The sequence below is a fragment of the Anolis carolinensis genome, chromosome 3 (genome assembly GCF_035594765.1).
Source record: "Anolis carolinensis isolate JA03-04 chromosome 3, rAnoCar3.1.pri, whole genome shotgun sequence".
In the NCBI taxonomy this organism is placed as follows: Eukaryota; Metazoa; Chordata; class Lepidosauria; order Squamata; family Dactyloidae; genus Anolis; species Anolis carolinensis.
Window position 1 is genome coordinate 235108769 of NC_085843.1, and position 20644 is coordinate 235129412.

At 43.1% G+C, this 20644-nt stretch overlaps 1 protein-coding gene across 2 annotated transcripts in view; it reads right to left on the reverse strand.

Annotated features, from left to right (window-relative positions):
- The window catches only part of dnmbp (dynamin binding protein), a 69244-nt gene that overhangs the window by 6140 nt on the left and 42460 nt on the right, over positions 1 to 20644 (reverse strand). For both annotated transcript variants that reach the window (XM_008106501.3, XM_062976377.1), the window contains 9 exons: positions 6408 to 6601; positions 4468 to 4567; positions 3953 to 4100; positions 3341 to 3358; positions 2671 to 2870; positions 2231 to 2361; positions 1903 to 2007; positions 1551 to 1679; positions 52 to 384 (listed from right to left, as the gene is read on the reverse strand). In XM_008106501.3, the coding sequence (XP_008104708.2) occupies positions 52 to 384; positions 1551 to 1679; positions 1903 to 2007; positions 2231 to 2361; positions 2671 to 2870; positions 3341 to 3358; positions 3953 to 4100; positions 4468 to 4567; positions 6408 to 6601 (1358 nt within the window). The remainder of the gene's footprint in view (positions 1 to 51; positions 385 to 1550; positions 1680 to 1902; positions 2008 to 2230; positions 2362 to 2670; positions 2871 to 3340; positions 3359 to 3952; positions 4101 to 4467; positions 4568 to 6407; positions 6602 to 20644) is intronic.

The following is a 20644-nucleotide window of genomic DNA, read 5'->3' on the forward strand; positions in this document are numbered from 1 at the left end:
ATGAGAAACACCAATTTTGCTAGGCTCTTGTCCTGGTCTCTGGACACTTACTGAGAGCAGAGGTTTCATTTCCTGCAATGCAAGGCGCACAAAGTCACAGTGGGCCTCAGCATAGCCACGCAAGCAGCTGGTGAAAAGTTCCTTGGCACAGCACTGGAATTTGGGCAGTTCGTCCAGCAGCTGCGTGTTCAAGGCTTCGTAATTGTTGCGTGCCGACTGCAAGTCTTCCAAAGTCCGCTTGTCCTTCAATCTTTCTGCACGCTCCGTGCAAGTGTGGAAGTCCAAGAGCTTGTCAAAACGCTTCTGCACAAGTTTGTGAGGCCCGGCAAACATGTTCAACAACTGGCTGAGTGGAGAGATCACCAGCCGTTCCGTTCGTTCTTTCTACAAGGTTCAGGGGGATAAGAAGACCATTTTATTACAACTCCTCTCCGTCCCTGTATTATTATTAATTTCTTAAGTTACACTGGAGATAAGGAATACATACAAAGATTTTACCATCTCTCTGCTGAAAATTCCTTTAACACACACGCACACAAAAGGAGGGGATGGGATGGAAACATTCACTGCTGTCCTGCCTGTCTTTTGATATTTTCTTGTCGTCGCTCTTCTATCCCAATTTCTTGATCACTCTGGCGGAGATTCTACAGTGTGGGTTGTGCAGCATAAAACCTCCTATGCTTTGATTGAGGTAGATAACCCTTGTGCTGAATGGCAATGTTATGCAATAAATGTGACAGGCAAGGAATGCTCCTGTTAATTTCAGCAGGGGCAGGTACATATGCAATGGTATTACACACACAGCTCCATTTCCATGACCTTGAATTGAGTGTGGATGTTGAGCACTGAATTAAATTGCATAACTGCTTTTATAGAAGAACAGATGCACGTGTGGGGGCTGCAGTGGTGCAGTGGGTTAAACCACTGAGCTGCTGAACTTGCTGACTGAAAGGTTGGCGGTTCAAATCTGAGGAGCAGGGTGAGCTCCCGCTGTTAGCCCTAGCTTCTGCCAACCTAGTTGTTCAAAAACATGCAAATGTGAGTAGATCAATAGGTCTGGTGGGAAGGTAATGGCGCTTCATGCAGTCATGCCAGTTGTCTACGGACAACGCCAGCTCTTTGGCTTAGAAATGAAGATGAGCACCATCCCCCAGAGTTGGACATGACTAGACTTAATGTTAAGGGAAAACCTTTACCTTTTTATGCACGTGTAAGACTAACAGAATTCTAGCTAAGATCTCTCCTACTAGTAGTTTCCTTTTCCCAACTTTTTTCCTCCCCCTTCTCACTTCCATTTTCCACAATGCCTTTTCTCACAATACATTTTAGTCTAACCTCCCTTTAATTGGTGCCTGCCACATATTCCTGATCACAGTTTCTATCAGCCCCAACCCACACAGTGAAATCGCCAATAACACAAGGGACTTTAGTATAAAACGTTTGGAGAACCTTAATGTTTGGGAAGACTGGTTGGTCTCTTCCAACAAAAGTATTTTATTTTTTAATTTATTTCTACAAAAGATAAGAAGGGGTGCAAAGATCTCACTTACAAAATCAGAGAAGAGCTGATCACTGATGAGGCGATGGACCTTCTGAAACTGTTCCAACTCAGCACTGCCTTTCTCCATGCAAAGGTCCCACATACTGAGTGCTGCTGTCACTTTCACAAAGGCTGACTCCTGAGGGCCAAAACACAAAAGCATCAGCTGAGTAGTGAGGCAATTCTGGATTTAGGATAGCCCAACCACAACCAGTAGACAGAGTTGAAAGGACTGGGACTGACTAAGGGACAAAAAAATGGCACCTTACTAATGCACTTCTGAGTCCACTTGTCAGTCCCAAAGGACAGCTCAGGACTCTAGCCATTCAGACACCCCCCTCCCCCCAATCACGTTTACTCACCCGGACATGCTGAAGGTAAAGGGAGAGATCACGGATGAAGGATTTAATCAGACGCTCCTGCATTCGAAAATTCTTCTCTGTCTCCTCAAAAGCCTCATCCTTGAGCTACAGCAAAGAGAGAGAGAGAGAGTCAACAGGATTCATAAAGCCTCTAAGCCTCTATGTCCTTGCAAATAATCTAAAATAAGGGATATGAAACTTCCAGATGTTGTTGAACTGAAACTCCCATCAGAAATAGTAGGGATGAGTTGCTACCCAACATCTTGACAGCCATCTGAACTCCATCCATGAGCAACAGGCACACATGACACAGCCACTTATTACCTACCTGGGGTGCAAACCCCGTGAGATGCTTGAGATGGCTACTGACACGATTGGACTTTTTGATAATGGAGTGGAAGTTGAGCTTGGAGATCTTTTCAATGAGGCTATCATCATCTGTCTTTCTGTATTTCAGCACTGAAGGAGAGTATGGTGAGAAGTAACAATCAACACGAGGGTCAAAGAACAGCCATTTCCCATAAGATTATCCTGGGTCAGCTTGAGAATAATCCTCTGCTAGTATCTTTTAGAATTTCCCTTGCGCCAATACCAGACAAGACCAGCATTAGTGGTAGTTGTGCTTCTAATGTGGTAACCGACATAGGGATACTCTTAATAGTGTCGCCCCTTTCTCCACAGGGCTTGCTTGTTTGCTTGCCTTAAACAGGTGCTCAATCTCTTCTTCCCATTTCCCTAGAGCCCACCCCTCACTGACCCACAGCTCACCCAGATCCTTCCGCCGTTTGTACTCATTGATGTTGCCATTGATCTCCTTGACCGCCCGGACAGCCGCCGCCAAAGGAATGCGATCAGGATGGGACTCAGGCGTGGCGTTCAGGAGCTCCATCAGTAGCAGTGGGTAGCGCATCACACGCTGAACAGGCTTGATCAAAAAGGAGCCCAGGTCGATGTAGTTGGTACAGCCCCTGAAAAAGATAGGGGACAGTGAGCACACCAGAAGAGTGCATAGCTCTTTGGATTATCCTCAGTCCACCAACAGACGAGCTTTCATTCAGCAGGAAGCCCCGAACGCTTTCAAAGCAAATCACAGCCCAAATTCCAAATCATTTCACCAAAGTCAATCCAAAATTCTGAAGCCACCTTTTCTCTCATACAATGGTATTTCATCATGAAACAATACAGCAACAAGAACCTCATATATCCCAAATTCAGCCACATTCCCCCACATTAATCTTCTTTCAGCCAAACTGTTAATATACCTCTCCTCACTAGCTTGTTTTCATTCTGGCACTAATAATATTTGCAGTTCCCCCCCCCCCCACTTTTGCAAAAAAGATTCCCCTCCATTCCCAACCTTCTCCTTTGTTGTGTTCCTAGATAGGGATATTCACATAAATGCAAACAAACAAGCTGATGCCATTAAAATGTCTCTTACCATTCACTGTACAGACTCCTGGCAACACAGAGTAGCATGGAGAAGGAAAAAGAAATAAAAGCAGCTGATTAGAATCTCATTCCATTTTAGAATGGCTTAGAATCATACACACACAGAGGCAGAGTCTCAAATTCTGTCCCAGTAGAGCACAGTGTAGTTCCACAACAAATAAGTACATTTGGCCCTCCATATCAATGGATTCAACCATCTAAGGCTTAAAAATATTTTTTAAAGTCCCCTTCGGAGTAGAGAAAATCAGGATAGAAAAAGAGCAAATAAATAAATATGCAATATTGATATTGCCATTTTATACATTTTACTGCAGCATTGTATATAATGGGACTTGGCTATCCAGAGATCTTGGCATCTCCAGGAGGTCTTGGAACCAAACCTTGGAGGATGCCTAGGGCCCACTTTTTTCCGAGCTTTAAATGGTTATATTTGGGAGTATGACTCTTAAGAAAATACCTAGGCATCGTAATATAAAATAGTAACTGTCCTAAGCATTGGGTTTTTCAGCGGGAAGCAATGGAACAGAAAGCAGCCCAGGCTCATCCTGTCACAGCCTGGCTGGGGCTGTGGGAAGGAAGAGAGTCTGGGTTCCTCTCTCACCTGAGGACCTCCAGTGATTCCAGGAGGTGCTTCTGGACCCTCTCGTCTTTCTCATAAGCCTCCAACAGTGCAATGGCCTCATCATGGTTATGGCAGTACACTTTATACACGGCCTCCAGCTCAGCCCGAAGACCCAGGAAGGTTGACCCTTAGGAGGGGGCAATAAGTGTCAGTTCAATAAGAACAACATTGTGTACAGTACTCTTGTGATATTTTAATACAGTTGATTTCTTTGTCTTTGATTTCTCCTATGCAGCCTTCTTCATCATAGGTACACAATTTATCAATGATGGGTGGGGAAACAAGTGTTCACAGAAGAGCCTTGTGGGATCAAAGTTCACAATACTGTTCAGGGCCAGTGCTGTTTCACAGAACCTATGATGGATTACTTATCCCCATTGCTTTCTGTGGATCCATCCCCTTCTCAAAAGCCCCCCATTAAAAAGGTCAGTACAATTTTGTGGCAAAACTAGCAAAGAAAGCCTGAAATGAGCAAAACCACAAGAAGTACGTACCAACAGCATCAGCAGCTTCCAAGGTGTTCAACAACTGCTTTGAGAAGGCAATGACTCCATAAATGTTCCCAAAAAGCCCCTCACAGTCTACATTTGGCACCTGAGAGGAAACAAAGAAGTCTTAGAGCAAATAAATAAATACATGCTTTTTCTTCAAAATCCCTTTTCAACAACAGAGAGACCACGTGCCTAATCCTTAGAGGATTTGGTACATAGTGGCTTTTCCCTTTCATTCTCCAAAGATATAAAAAAAGCACTGAAGAACACCAACAAATTCTCCTGAACCCAATGACACTCCAATGCATATACAGAATGGTATCAATATTGTGAGGATGGGAACCAGAAATTTTGGATGTTACGTTTTGATCTACAACTCTCATAAATCCCTTAGCCAGCAAAGCTTGTGGTCATACTGGTTGGGGGCTACTGTTTTTCCCAGCATCTTGAAAAGAGCCCTTCCAGCCATGAAACACCTATAAAGTTTTTCTGTGCTTCCATCCCATATTCCACGGAACAGCATCCATAAGCCCTCCAATTTCTATGTAATATTATATTTTATGTTACCTTTACTCCAAAAAACAGGGGAGAATTAATGCCCTTCTTTCCCCCCAAAGAAATCTTGAAGGAGAACAACAACTGGTCACTAGGTAAGTTTGTAGACAAGTAGAGATTTGCAATCTGGGGTTCCTCATTGCAACTTACATCTAAGGAATTGGCAGGATTAAATATACTTAGGAATGATAATATCCACAATCTCCATCGGATAGACTAGGTGATATGATGGGAGCTGGAGCCCAATAGAGCCACATATTTTTAGTAGGCTCTAGTGTTTAGATCAGTGGTTCCCAACCTGTGGTCCAAGGACCACCACTGGTCCGGAAGAACTAAAATATGGTCTGTGGCCTCACCGTTACTACCACGCATAATGAAACAGTCCAACCAAATTGTTTTTCTTGGTGTCTTCGTTTTCAGGTCTGTTCCTGGGGTTATTTGGGGTGCTGATTCAGAAAATTGCATTGGATAGACCATATCAGCTCTAGATTATTAAATATGGTTTTCTGTGGAAGAGCAGATGGCAACTACTGGATGGCATATGTTCTGTATCAAAAACTAGAGCTGATGTGGTCTATCCAATGCCATTTTCTGAATCAGTATCCCAAATAACAAAACTGAATCTAAAGTTGACCAAAAAAGAATTTGTAACCCTTTTGGTACTAATGTTGGAGAGCGGCCCCTGGCCAAAAAAAGGTTGGGAACCACGGTTTTAGACCCAAAGGCCAGCATCTCGCTAGTGATGTACACAGGTATAATTCTTTCTTATGCTTGCAAATGCATTTTTGAGTCATTGACAAAGGCTGGTATTCTCTTCCATCTTTTGCAATAACCAACCCTCATCCTTTCTTGGATCCATTGTGTCGCTGAAGTAGCTACCACCAATAGCCATTTCATTGCTGGAGGAGAACAGAGAAGATCAGGGTGGTGTCTGGCTATGTTCCTACAACCAGATGCCGACCACTGACATCATTTGGTAAGATATCAGGAAAAATTTGGCAGATCTTGTTAGAAGATACCCTCGGTCTGCATTTGGCTATGAGAACACAGACAGTTCTGCAAAAAACAAAATAAAACAAAAACAAACAAAACCAAAAACCGTGACCCTTTGCTTTCCACCAGCCACAAAATGGCTATGGTAGCAGCTATTGCATTGACAAGGTGAATCCTGGAGGTAGTGATGGAGAATCATAGTGGAGATCTGCAGGTGGAACTCCTAAGTTATAGGTTTTCTTGTAGGACTTCAGCCAATGGTTCCTAATATCATCAAATTATATCTCATCTCTGGTAAAAGAAATCATACAATCAGAGTTGGAAGAGAACACAAGGGGCATCCAGCCCCACTGTCAGATGCCACAGACCTGGTTCTAGTCTCATGCTCTTCCTACCTGGGCTTCCTGCAATGGCACTAGCACTTTCTGCACACACATCTCAAGGTCCCGGATGTAATCTCTCTCTGTTTGCAGCAGCTCCTCGATGACTTTTGCCCTCTTTTCCAACATCCTTTGCTCTGGGTTTGGAGTTGTGGCTGCAGCAGCCACCGACTCCAAAGATGCTGGCTGGGCAGAGAGCAGGGTCATCTCTGAAAGAGAGGCAGAGGCAATTAGAACAAGGCTTAGAGCCAGCCGTCAGTCCCTTATAAAGCAGCAGTAGATGACTGGCAGTCTCTGGGCAATCAAACATACAGATGACCAGCAGCTGGCTGATGGAAAGGACCTTTTAAAATGAGCCAACCTCTTCATTTCTGGCATCAAGGCAAGGAGAAACTGCCAAAAATGCGCCAACGACGTTATCCACATTTTTGGCAGACTCTCTCTGACCCAGGTCAGACACGAAGTGGTATGAGTTGTCTGTCCAGGATGAGCATGTTGGCAGTAGTAAGGAAATAAAAAGGAGCAGAGCTGTCCCAAGACACTTGATACTTGAGAAGGAATAGAAATGTTACCTCATAAAAGGCAAGTAGCACTGACAGGCAAGCCTGTAAAGCAAATATGATGTAACCAGATGATTTTTCTAAGCCTTGGTATAAACAAATTGCTTGTATGATTAAACAGGTTAACCCAAACTCCTCATATGGACCTGTGAAAATACACTTTATCAAACTGCTAACATCTTTTCTTGAAGCATCACAGTTGTATCTGATGGTCAGGCTGCACCCAAAGTCTATTGGACAGACTCACATCTATGTGTCAGACAAGACCAATCAGCAAAAAGTCAGGGGAAAAATAGCAATAATCAGTCTGGTAGCACATTTAAAAATTAAGAAATGTATTAAAGTATGGTTTTCTACAGACAATTGCCTATTTTATCAGATACATGGTTAGGGCTGGACCCGCAGGAAGATAGGGAACTGGAAATGAAACCCAAACAATACTAACTGTGACAATTAGATGTTGGTCATTTACAAAACTATTGCTGATATCACAAACATAAATAATTACCACAGCCAAAATGGTAAGATTTTTTTGGGCTACGGTTCATGAAAGTTTCTGCTGTAATAAATGTATTTGTGCCACAGGATGTTGAAAATTGTTTTAGGTGATATTAGATATGCTTAGTGCTACTCACTTACAAGAAACACTGCTTGACTATCAAGCAAAAAGTGGGCACTCGAAATAACATCGTACAAAAGCTGACTGGCACAATCTGGGAATCATAACCAGACACAGTAGCTCTTTGCTACTCTGCTGCAGACTATGCATGCCCAGTGTGGAATACATCCCACCACCTTAAAACAGTGGATGTGGCTCTTCATGAGACATGCTGCATTGTCAAAGGATGTCTACGCCCCACACCACTGGAGAAATTATACTGTTTAGCCGGCATTGCACCACCTGTGCCAGCAGGACTGCTGGTGACCAACAGGTTGGCGGTTCGAATCCGGGGAGAGCGGGTGAGTTCCCTCTGTCAGCTCCAGCTCCCCATGTGGGAACATGAAAGAAGCCTCCCACAAGGATGGTAAAAACATCAAAACATTTGTCCCCTGGGCAATGTCCTTGCAGATGGCCAATTCTCTCATATCAGAAGCAACTTGCCGTTTCTCAAGTAGCTTCTCACACAGAAAAAAAAATCAAATCCATGAAAATCAAATCTACAAATGTGAAACCCATAAATTCAGAGGGGTACTGTAGTACTTTCAGTAGCTCATGCCTTTGCACACTGAACTCAGGAGTAGCACTCACTACATTCAGTGGAAGATGTTTTCAGGGTCCTAGTATACTATAGAAGGCACTATGGTATCTTAGGTAGGAAATGTTGGAAGCAAAGCTGAATGAACCACACAGGCTGCCTTGCTTCTCCTAGGATCCTCTCTGTCCTCCTCTTTGGTGGAGTATATTGTCCTATTGCCAGTATTGAATTAAATCCAACTTCTAATCTGGCCAGCCTCTGTACGTGCAATGGGGTGGGAGCCACCTTGTTCTTTGTCTCAGCAACTAAATATGTTGTGCCAGCACTGGTTATTCCAAAGAAAGATATGTAGGATTATATTCTCAGGTTAAAACAAGATTTTCTTTTGAAGTACAAAAGTCAATAGTTTGCACTGAAGTGATGAAATCAACGAATACTCATAAGTAACTGAAAAAGGAAACTGCAATAGGGAACACTTGAACATTCTTTCATGTAACTTTAGAACATTAGAATATCCCATTCAGAAGTTAAAGAAGGATATGTTTGACCTACTGAACTCCCTGCTACCATGGGCGATAATGACCAAAAGAAGCAGTATAAATAATTATTTTTAAAAAACTAAGTTGGTTCCAGTGGCCATTCAGATTGGAGGATTCTGGAAGTTGTAAACCAACAAAACGACATTTCCAAGCACTGTTATTGAGTATTTTCATGCATCCTTCTTCATAGTGTCTCAGAATATTACACCTGTCAGATCTTGTTAAGGGAAATAAATTAATATAGCTGTATGCGGTGATCTAGCTCTTTTAAAGGAACTAGGTCATGCTCTGGAGACAGGAGGCTGATCTGGATGGCTCACTGGTTTGATTCAGTTAGACTACTATTGTGTTTACTACAGCCTGTCTGCAAATCATGTGCCAAGCAGTACCATACTTAATATAATATTTTAGACAAGGAGTTGTCTAGCATAATGCTTGTCAGGCTGTGGGGGGCCAGTAATTATTTTTTTCTAATGATTCCATACTTGTACCAACTGGGTACAATTGCTGGAATTTCCCCCCCTGGAAACTTGCCAGATGCCAGCAGTCAATAGCTCAAGGCCTGGCACCAGTCCAGGAACCACCACTTTAAATTGCACTGGTCTAGAAAACTACTGAGAACGAGAGTGTGTAGTTGCAAAGCAACCTATCCCTTTGTTGCCTGGCCAACATGCTGGACTGCAACTTTCACAACTCCTAGTGTATGTTGCCTGCAGATGATGGGAATCATAATCCAACACTTTTGCAGAGCAGCAGGTGAGTGAAGGTTGGCATCAAGGAAAACATAACCATGCCCTTTTAAGAAGAGGGTGGATTTTGCCCTCCCCAAATGGCTATGGCCAAAGCAAATGGGAACCAGTTTCTGGTGCATTCCTCCTTATTGAAAACTTTTGTTACTTTGCCCACATTTTAAAAAATAATTTTAGTGAGTATTTTATTGTTCCCTATTACTGCCATTAACATAAATGCCATGTTTACCTGGATTGGTATTTTGAATAACCTTATTATTATTATTATTATTATTATTATTATTATTATTACAGTAGAGTCTCACTTATCCAACATAAACGGGCCGGCAGAATGTTGGATAAGCGAATATGTTGGATAATAAGGAGGCATTAAGGAAAAGCCTATTAAACATCAAATTAGGTTATGATTTTACAAATGAAGCACCAAAACATCATGTTAGACAACAAATTTGGCAGAAAAAGTAGTTCAATACGCTGTAATGCTATGTAGTAATTACTGTATTTATGAATTTAGCACCAAAATATCACGATATATTGAAAACATTGACTACAAAAATGTGTTGGATAATCCAGAACGTTGGATAAGCGAGTGTTGGATAAGTGAGACTCTACTGTATTAGAGAAAGGTATTAGGCTTATACAATAAACTTAAATAGGGGAAATATGGGGACTGTTTAAAGAAAGTAAATTGGAAAGTATACTAACAAAAGGAGAGAAAGAAAGGATTACTAGTAGGAGAAATATACTAAATGATGATAAAAGACAATGAATATATAGTAAGAAAATACAAAATAAATGGCAGAAAGAAGAGCCCCTCACAAAGCAAACTATAGAGAAAATAAAGAAGAGGATTAAGGAAATTAAATTGAAAAAATACAAAGGTTTAGAAAAAAATTTTTATATGGAAATGGTAAAGGACACCAGCCCAACTATCAAATATGGGACTAGGGCTAAGCCCAAAAGGTTGGCATTGAAAAGGAGAGAAAAGTTGGTATGCCCATATGTGGTGTATCTAAATAAAACAACTTTTTGGGAAAAGTTAATAAAAAACATTTGGCCACATGGCCCCTTACAGCTGAATAAAATACTGTACCACATTTTCTACTTTGAACTGGAATATATGGTAGTGTGGACTCAGATAACCCAGTTCAAAGTAGATATTGTGGGTTATTCTACCTTGATATTCTGGGTTATATGGCTGTTTCACTATAATCAGAATGGAGGTTGCAGTCAAGAAATCAGTAGAAAACTAGGACTTGGGGGGCATCTATGAAAGAACTAAACAGGCTCCTGGAGTGTAAAGATATATACCGTGATTGAATACTAAAGTCATGATTGTCCGTGCCATTGCATTTCCCTTTTCAGTGTATGGTTGATAAAGCTGGACAGTGAAGAAAAATGATACGAAGAAAACCAACTGATTCGAAATGTGGTGCTGGAGAAAGAGTTCGACTGATAGCATGGACTGCTAAAAAGGCAAATATATGGGCCCTGGACCAAATCAGGTCTGAACTGTACCTAGAAACCAAGTTGAGACTGTCTGGCTTTTGACACATCAAGAAAAGACAGGACTCATGATAAAAGACAATAATAATTAGTAAGATGGAAGACAGTTGGAAACAAGGAAGATCACATTCCTGGTGGAAAGACTCAACCAAGGAAGCAACAACATTGAGTTCTGCAAAACTTGAGCAGGGTTGTTGAGGATGAGATAACGTGGAAGACACTGTAAGTTAAAGTTGACTTGAGGGTGGATATAAAAGGCAAGTAAAAAGAGGAAGAAACATCACTTGCCAGACCAAAAAAAAAAAAAAGCTTTATCCATCCCACTTTAACAGGGAGCCCCCTCCAGGCAAACACCAGCAATTTTCGGCTAGCAGTTCGAAAACATGCCAATGTGAGTAGATCAATAGGTACTGCTCCGGCGGAAAGGTAACAGCGCTCTATGTAGTCATGCCGGCCACATGACCTTGGAGGTGTCTAAGGACAACGCTGGCTCTTCGGCTTAGAAATGGAGATGAGCACTGACCCCCAGAGTCAGACATGACTGGACTTAACGTCAGGGGAAAACCTTTACCTTATTGGCCAAGGCAGGGCCAACAACAAGCACTTTCACACTAGAATCAGTCAGGCTTTGAAGCTGCAAGGCTTTTCAATGCTAACCAGTGATTAATTGCAACATTCACACTTGCCTCCAACAGGCAAGAATTCTTTCTCCCACCCTGGACCTTCCACAGATATATAAACCCCACTTGCCTAGTTTCCAATATATCTCACAACCTCTGAGGATGCCTGCCACAGTTGTGGATGAAACATCAGGAGAGAATGCTTCTGGAACATGGTCATACAGCCCAGAAAACTCACAATGACCCAGTTTCATACTACTTTCCATTGCTGTGGCTTAATGCAATGGAATCGAGGGAGTTGTAGTTTGGTGATCCACCAGCGCTCTCTGACAGAAAAGGCTAAATACCTTGTAAAACTACAATTCCTGTGATTCAATAGCACAGGGGCCTCGCTGTGAAAGTGGGGTGGAGCTGTGATAACTCTACAATGCGCTGGCATTGGTGAAGAACAGGGGTAGGGTTTGGTGAAGGAAGGGGGGAGGGATTCCCAGGGTGCATCTGCACTGGAGAATTAATGCAGTTTGATACCATGGCTCAACACTATGGCACCACTGGAGGTGTAGTTTTACCCGGCCTTTAAGCCTTCTCTGCCAAAGAGTGCTGGTGCCTCACCAAATTGCAACTCTCAGGATTCCCTAGAGCTGAGCCATGGAAGTTTGAACTGCATTAATTGCACAGTGGAGATGCACCCCCAAGCAGGTGCGAAGGGAAGGGGGTGGATCTCCTCTTTCATCTGCGGGAAGTAGGAAAAGAGCAGAACCTGAGGGTGACCCCCACCCAGCTAGATCTGTGCCCCCACCCAAAGTCGCTCCCTACCTCACAACCTGCTGCTGTCCCCACCATCTGCCGCTGCAGTGATTGCTGGGGGAGGCAGGCAAGCCCCACTGCTGACCCTCTTCCTCCTCCTCCTCCAGCCCACCCCTGGCTATGGGCTCTGAGGGTATTAGCATCTCAATGGGAGGGAGCGGGAGCCAAAGCCCGGAGCTGGAACTCTGCGGCCACGGAGGAAGGAAGGGGACAGGCAGCCCTCGTCAGAGCCCCCTCCCCTTCTCCAATCTCCAAGGCTCGAACCATCACTGGAGTTAGAACCACAGAGTGGGGAGATATCCCAAGAGCTATCCTGTCCAACCCCCTGCTATGCAGGAAAAGACAATCAAAGCACTCCTAGCCAGCCTCTGTTTAAAAGCCTCCAGGAGACTCCACCACACTCCTAGGCAGCATATTCCATCGTGGAACAGCTCTTATCATCAGGAAGTTCTTCCTAATGTTTAGGTGGAATTACTTTTCCAGCAATTTGAATCCACTGCTCCCTGTCCTCTAGCAGAAAACAAGTTTGCCTCCTCCTCAATGTGACACCATTTCAAATCTTTACCCGTGGCTCTCATGTCAACTCTTACTTTTCTTCTCCAGGCTAAACATTTCCAGCTCCCTTAGGGCCCTTCCACACAGCCATATAACCCAGAATATCAAGACAGAAAATCGCACAATATCTGCTTTGGACTGGGTTATCTGAATCCACACTGCCATATATTCTAGCTCAAAGCAGATCATGTGGGATTTTATTAAACTGTGTGGAAGGGACCTGGGTTGTCTATTTCCAAAGGTAATTTTCCAAAGGGATACATGTTTCCAAAGGTAATTTTCTGCCACTGACTGAGTCACTTCTTAAAACTACAACTCCCTGAATCTGATCTTTGCATAGCCACTGGCCAACCCATCTGGAGGATTCAGGGATACATGTTTTCAAAAACCAATTTCCTAATACCGAATGAGTTACTTCTTAGAATTACAACTCCCCGGGTCTCCATATAGCACTGCCACTGATCGTATCAGCTGGAGAATTCTGTTACATTTGTTTCCTGGCCCTGAATGAGGCTGGATCTACACTGCCCTATATCCCAGGATCTGATCCCAGATTATCTTCTTATCCCAGATTATCTAGCAGTGTGGACTCATATAATCCAGTCCAAAGCATTGGGGTTTGCTTTGGGGTTTGGGTGGTTTGATATTGTATCTGTATTTTGGGGTTTGGACGGTTTGACATTGTATCTATATTTATTGTTGTATCAGGCATTGAATGTTTGCCTTTTTGTGTTGGAGTCCACCTCAAGTCCCCTTGGGAAGATAGGACAGAATATAAATAAATATGATGATGATGATGATGATGATTATTATTATTATTATTACTTCTACTACTACTATATCAGATAATTTGGGATCAGATTTTGGGATATAGGGCAGTGCAGATCCATCCTGAGAAACCAGAAGGGTGGGCTTTGTTGTTGATGAGTGCCTTCAAGTAATTTCGAGTGTATGGACACCTTAAGTCAAACATATCACAAAAATTTTCTGGGGCTGAGAGTGTGTGACTTGCCCAGGGCCACCTAAGAATTGAAACCTGGCCTCTGCAGTCATAGTCCAATGTTCAAACTGTTGCACCACATTGGCTAGGCACAGCAAAAACACCACCACTCTGCTTCGCTCAGACACATATTGGTGCCATATACAGTAATTGCTACATTTGTGATGTTGGAAAAGTGAGCGATGCCCAGTTCCCTGTACTGATCTGAGGAAGTGTGTGCCGCCTAATCCTTAGGGGCCATCGGCTGAGTTCTGGCCCAGCCTGCTCCTGGTTTTCCCTCCCACCTGCTTTTGTCTTCCTCCAGCCAGCCCCCTGGCTCAGGTTCACATGCAGATTCCTGGGGCCCAGTAACCAGGCTCTGGCATTTCCCAGGCTTTTGCCTTTTTCTTTTTTAAAAAAGGGGGGGGAAAGATAGAGCACACTCCTCTCCCTGAGGCATTCCTTTGTCAAGCATCAGGGGCCTGTTCCCATAATCTCAGGCCCTGGCCAACATTTAAACAAACAACTCCCAAGAGGGAAGTTCTGTGTAGCCTGGTGCAACAAAGACAACTTTAAAAAGACTCAAAGCACTGTAGAAGCAAAGCAATTTATTACTGCTGCGAGCTTTCATGAAATAAAACCCACTTCATCAGCGCCATCAAGTATAATTCAACACTAGAGAAATATATTTTTCCTTCTGACAGTATACAATCCCACTCCTATATATTTATTTTTATGTAAATATTTTAGAAGTTACATTAAAAGTTTAAAAAGAGGGAAAAAAGACCCACCAAGAAAATACAAAAAATTCTACATTCAGCAAAGTACAAGAGGGATCCTCTCACCTCTGCAGGAGTCTAATGAATACCATGCAGCTGTGGACAAGGAGCCTCCGATGGCCTAGGGGATAAAAGCCTCGTGACTTGAACGTTGGGTTGCTGACCTGAAAGCTGCCAGGTTCGAATCCCACCTGGAGAGAGCGCGGATGAGCTCCCTCTTTCAGCTCCAGCTCCATGCGGGGACATGAGAGAAGCCTCTCACAAGGATGGTAAAACATCAAAACATCTGGCTGTCCCCTGGGCAACGTCCTTGCAGACGACCAATTCTCTCACTCCAGAAGCAACTCCGGTTGCTCCTGACACGAAAAAAAGCTGTGGACAAGTCTACAGAGGGACCACCAAACGTAGCATTACCCAAACACAAATCAAGGAACATGAAAGGTACTGCAGAGCATCTGATGAACCAACCTGGGCACAGCATATTACTGGAGAACACAGAAATGCTGGACCACTCTAACAATCACCATGTCAGGCTACACAGAGAAGCAACTGAAATCCACAAGCATGTGGATAATGTCAACAGAAAGGAGGAAACCATGAAAATGAACAAAATCTGGCTACCAGTATAAAAAACCCCCTAAAAACAGGTCAGTAAATGAAGAACACTACTCTGAAAACAGGGGAATTCCAGACATCAAACAATCAGAGTCAGCTAACACCTCTCAACAAAGGATTACTTCGAGCAACAAGCAGCTAAGTTCTGAATCTGTAAGGGCATTAAATGCTAATCAAGGTGATCAGTTCCAACATTCACACTTGCCTCAAACAGACAAGAGTTCTTTCTCCCAACCTGGACTTTCCAGAGATATATAAACCCCACCTGCCTAGTTTTCAACAGACCTCACACCTCTGGGGATGCCTGCCATAGATGTGGGCGAAATGTCAGGAGAGAATGCTTTTGGAACATGGTCATACAGCCCGGAAAACTCACCGCAACCCAGTAATTATGGCCATGAAAGCCTTCAAAACCACAGAGAGAAAAAAAGCCTTTTAAAAGAATGTATAAGATAAGTATACAATAGAAACATAAAAGGTGCTATGAAATAGAAATTAGAAAGAAACATAGAAAAGAAAAAAGAGAGAACAGAAGAAAGAAAAAAGAAAAGTAGTTGGCTTCCGATCTAGCCTTATTCAGCTACAAAGAATAACATGTATATGTACGTACATATATATATATATATATATTTATTTGTGGTACTTCTACTCCACCTTTCTCAACCTAGGAGGAGACTCAGACGGTTTTATACATGTATACAATCTTACTCCTAATTATGTGCATGGTATATATGCCTGAAATTCTGGAAATCATTTCATGAAGTGGCATGAAATATTGTTCAACTTTTGGATGCATAACACTGTTTTACTTCATTAAATAACTGGGTCACAGCACAGTAGCAAACAAGACACTTCCAGGGATGCTGATGGTATGCATTTCCGCAAATAATCTACTTCTAAATCAAAGTTCCCCTAAACAATTCTGTCTATATGTCCAAAATGCTCAGTTCTTTTAACATCCTCATCACTACTTGAAATGTAGAGACAATGTTCTACTGTCTGACTAATTAACAGGGCTTTACAATCCATGTCAATTGTTTCCAAAAGCCAACTGGAAGTACAAAAGCAGTCCCTATAGGAACACATCCCTGCATTAACTGGCACAAGGGCAGGCTTGTTCCTTTGTGCCAGATCTCACTATTTTACAAATGTGGGTTGAATTTTGATGAAGCCACAGGCCTATGTACAATCTTTACAGTTGTCTTTCATGTCTGGAAGCTGCTTGGCATGCATTTTAAGTCTCACTCCCACTGCCAGTGACAAAGGCTTTTGGCAACGAGAGACATATGTGTGCCCTTTCCACCAACAGCTTGCTGTGCACAGTAAAGCAGTCAAGTCAGGGAGGTGAGTGCGTCATTCTACAATAGAGTGACAAAGGGCTGGAAGAAAGCCATGATGGAGGCAGATCCTACAAGGGACAAAGGATGGAGCAATACCAAAACATGTTTCTCGGAAGGACTAAGAGTCATGGGAGTTCTTCCCCCAGTTACTGTTCATCACTTGATCGACATCTCTATTACTCAACACCTTGTTAACTATGTTGAACCATGCATCTCCCACCAGCCATGGCCTTCTCCCACCGCTTTAGACAAGTTGCCAAGATTTCTGTGGTTTCTCTCAGAAGGAAATGCTAATCTCTCTCATCAACATAATACTTTCTCGCCCTTATTCCATCCAGAGCATTTCTACAATGCTACTATGGATACAATGGCTACTTACTTCAGGTGTAATCCTTCAGAGACTTTGAGGCTGGACCCTTTAGAACTGGGCTAGGATGGGAAGGTCTGGCAAGAGCTGTAAGCTAAAAAATATCTGGACAGCCATCCCCAACATGCATCATAATCGCAGAGAAAGCATTCCATCGATCATACAGTTTCCATATGTGGGCCCTAGTCGCAGTTAGTAGAAAGAGTAGAAAGTAGCACGGGGAAGCTGGCACAAAGAGCCTACAAAATCCCCAAAAGCTTTTCAGGAATTGTGAAAGTATAATCACAGTGAAGGATTTTCTTTTTCAGATGAAATTTTTTTTTAAAGGGATAAAATCTTCATTAGAAAGTCGGTGGTATAGTACAGTTGTCCCTGTGTATCTATGGATTCTGCATGGATTCAGTAAACCACACCTTGGAAAAATTTGGAGGAAAATCCAACAAGCAAGCCTTGATTTTGCCATATGCGGAGCACTATGTTGATGTGTAGAGCCATTTCACAAATCCTGAAGCTCTCCCTATTTTACATAAAGATGCCATTGTAATGGGACTAGAACACATGTGTCAAACACAAGGCCCACGGGCCAAATCCGGCCCTCCATGTCATTTTATATGGACTTCTAGATGCTGGACTACAACTCCTGTATTCCTCATCATTTGACATAATTTTTTGTGTGTGTCAGGAGTGACTTGAGAAACTGCAAGTCACTTCTGGAGTGAGAGAATTGGCCGTCTGCAAGGACATTGCCCAGGGGATGTCTGGATGTTTTGATGTTTTTACCATCCTTGTGGGAGGCTTCTCTCATGTCCCTGCATGGAACTGGAGTTGATAGAGGGAGCTCATCTGAGCTCTCCCCGGACTGGATTCGAACCAGCAACCTTCAGGTCAGCAACCCAACCTTCTAGTCAGCAGTCCTGTAGGCACAAGGCTTTAACCCACTGCGCTATCAGGGGCTCCTCATTCGACATTATGACTAGAGTTGATAGGAGTTGTAATCCAGTAACATATGGAAGGATGCAATGTGTTCTGTTTAATAAGGATAGTGGGATTTAAATTTAGATACAAGGCTTGTGAATATGATATTTGACTATAAAATGTCCTTTAACCTTTCCTCAATCTCGGAGCCACAAGTGCTGCTGGGTTGCAATTCCCATTATCCCCAGTCCACACGGTAGATGATCAAACAACATCAATAATATCTGGGGACCTAAACTGGGTAGAAACTAAAGAACACTGACCACTTTGTAAAAACAAAATTATACTAGCCCTCTGTATCCATAGATTTTTCTACCCATGGATTCAACGGCTCTTTGAAGGTAACCATAAGGCTGATCTGGCCTTAGATGGAAATGAATTTGACACCCTGGATCAGAGCATCCATAGCTTTTTATATTGACAGAGGGTCCTGGACCCAAACCCCAGCAGATACCACCTAAATCGCCATTTCAGGACCACACCACCCATGCTCCTGTATATTAAAGCAGAAATGGCTCAAAACAGAATACAGATGCTAAAACCAAAAGAAAATAGGCAATGCAAAGATTGCTCTAATTTCAAAGGAACAGGAAGCATGAGGGGACCTAATAGAAAGTAGTCTTCCTGCTTATCACAAAGCCCAGGCAATAGGGTCCTGATACCCTTGGCTCTGCTACACAGTTGGAACAAGGTGTTAATCTTGCAACAAGGGTAGTCACTACAGGATGAATATCCTTTATCCAAAATAGATGAGATCAGAAATGTTCCCTATTTCAGATTGTTTCAGATTTTGGAATACCTGTATTTGCATACTGGTACATAATGAGATATCTTGGAGCTATTGTTGTTTATTCGTTCAGTCGATTCTGACTCTTCGTGACCTCATGGACCAGCCCACGCCAGAGCTTCCTGTCTTGGAGTTAGGAGAAGTCTAAGCATGACACTCATTTGTGTTTCATATTCACTTGACGCACATTGCCACAAGGTACTATTATTCTTAAATAATTTGTTCATGAGGCAACATTAGTTTATAATGTATCATCAGAAAACAAAGGGTACAATTGGAAAATGTTGGTGTTTTTTAGATTTCAGAATTCCGGATAAGAGATGCTCAGGCTTCTAACTGGAGCGAATTACAGGGCGCGTTCAACGCCTCTGTTTAAGGAGCTCCACTGGCTGCCGTTTACTTTCCGGGCCCAATTCAAGGTGCAGGTTATCACCTACAAAGCCCTAAACGGTTTGGGACTCACCTACCTTAGAGACCGCATCTCCCCCTACGAACCCGCACGTTCTCTTCGCTCGTTGGGGGAGGCCCTTCTCTCGCTCCCACCACCCTCGCAGTCGCGGTTGGTGGGGACGAGAGAGAGGGCCTTCTCCGTCGTGGCCCTCCGGCTTTGGAACTCTCTTCCTAGAGAGATCAGGCAGGCCCCTACCCTCCTCTCCTTCCGTAGGAGCTTAAAAACCTGGCTCTTTCAAAAGGCCTTTGATACCTAATTTGATGTTGGACTGATCCATCTGCCCATTTTATAACAGCCCCCATTTCGAGATGTTGCCAATGCTATTTTGCACTTTATTGTCCATTTCTACCGGCACATTCTGTTCTGGATTTTATGAATTAGTCTCCTGTTTAAATATTGTATGTTTTTCGTATGCTTCTTGCCGATTTTAATGATTGTTTTATTGCTATTGATGTTTTACTGGTATAATTGTTTTATAGTCGTGTTACTGATATTGATTGTTTTATCGGGCTAGGCCCCATGTAAGCCGCACCGAGTCCCTTCGGGGAGATGGGGAGGGGTATAAAAATAAAGTTGTTGTTGTTGTTATTATTATTATTATTATTATTATTATTATTATTATTAACCTGTAGCCCCATCTTGCTGGAGGGCCAAACAGGGCTCCCTGGAAGCTCAACCAAAGGAAGCCCACTGTTTTCCTTTTCTAGTAATAAAACTGCCAGCACTCTCTTCTTTCTGTGTGTACACTTCCCCTTCTCAACCATCCAATAACAAATGCATTGTGCGCAAGATCTAGGCCAAGAAGGTGTGGTGGTGGCTGGAATGTGCACACAAGGCCATGCGATAGGTAAAGAAACAATGTGGCAGCCACCAACACAACTGCTGCCTCTGCAGAAAAGTCTTCCCAGGGCTCCTGCCCAATGCTTGGAAACTCTGACCCAGAGGACAGAAGGCATTCCATTGATGTGACACACAAGCTGCCTCACTTTTCGACTGAAAGCAGGTTTCTGTTTCAGACTTCACCACTCTTGGCCTTACAGCACAGGAGCAAAAGAAGACAAAGCACCATCCGGGTGGGAGGAGAGCGAGTCAGAGAGAGAGAGAGAGATACAGAGAAAGACAGAGACGCACTGCTGTGAGCGGCAACCAAAATAAGCAGCTAAATGAGAAAGCACCAAAGCTGGCCTGCCAGTGTGACTCAAGATCTTTTGCCTCAGACATGCGTGCCAATTTGTAGAAATATAAGTAGTAGATCTTGTTGAGGACTGTGGCATAACACATAAGCCTTTTCCCCAAGATACTGTAGTTACTTAAAGGTTGGGCAAATGTTATGCTTCACATTTGTAGGACTGCTATTCCATCATCCTTTCCCACAGCCTATGTTGGATAGCATTGCTTGTCAGTTACCCAACAGGTTCTATTCTGCT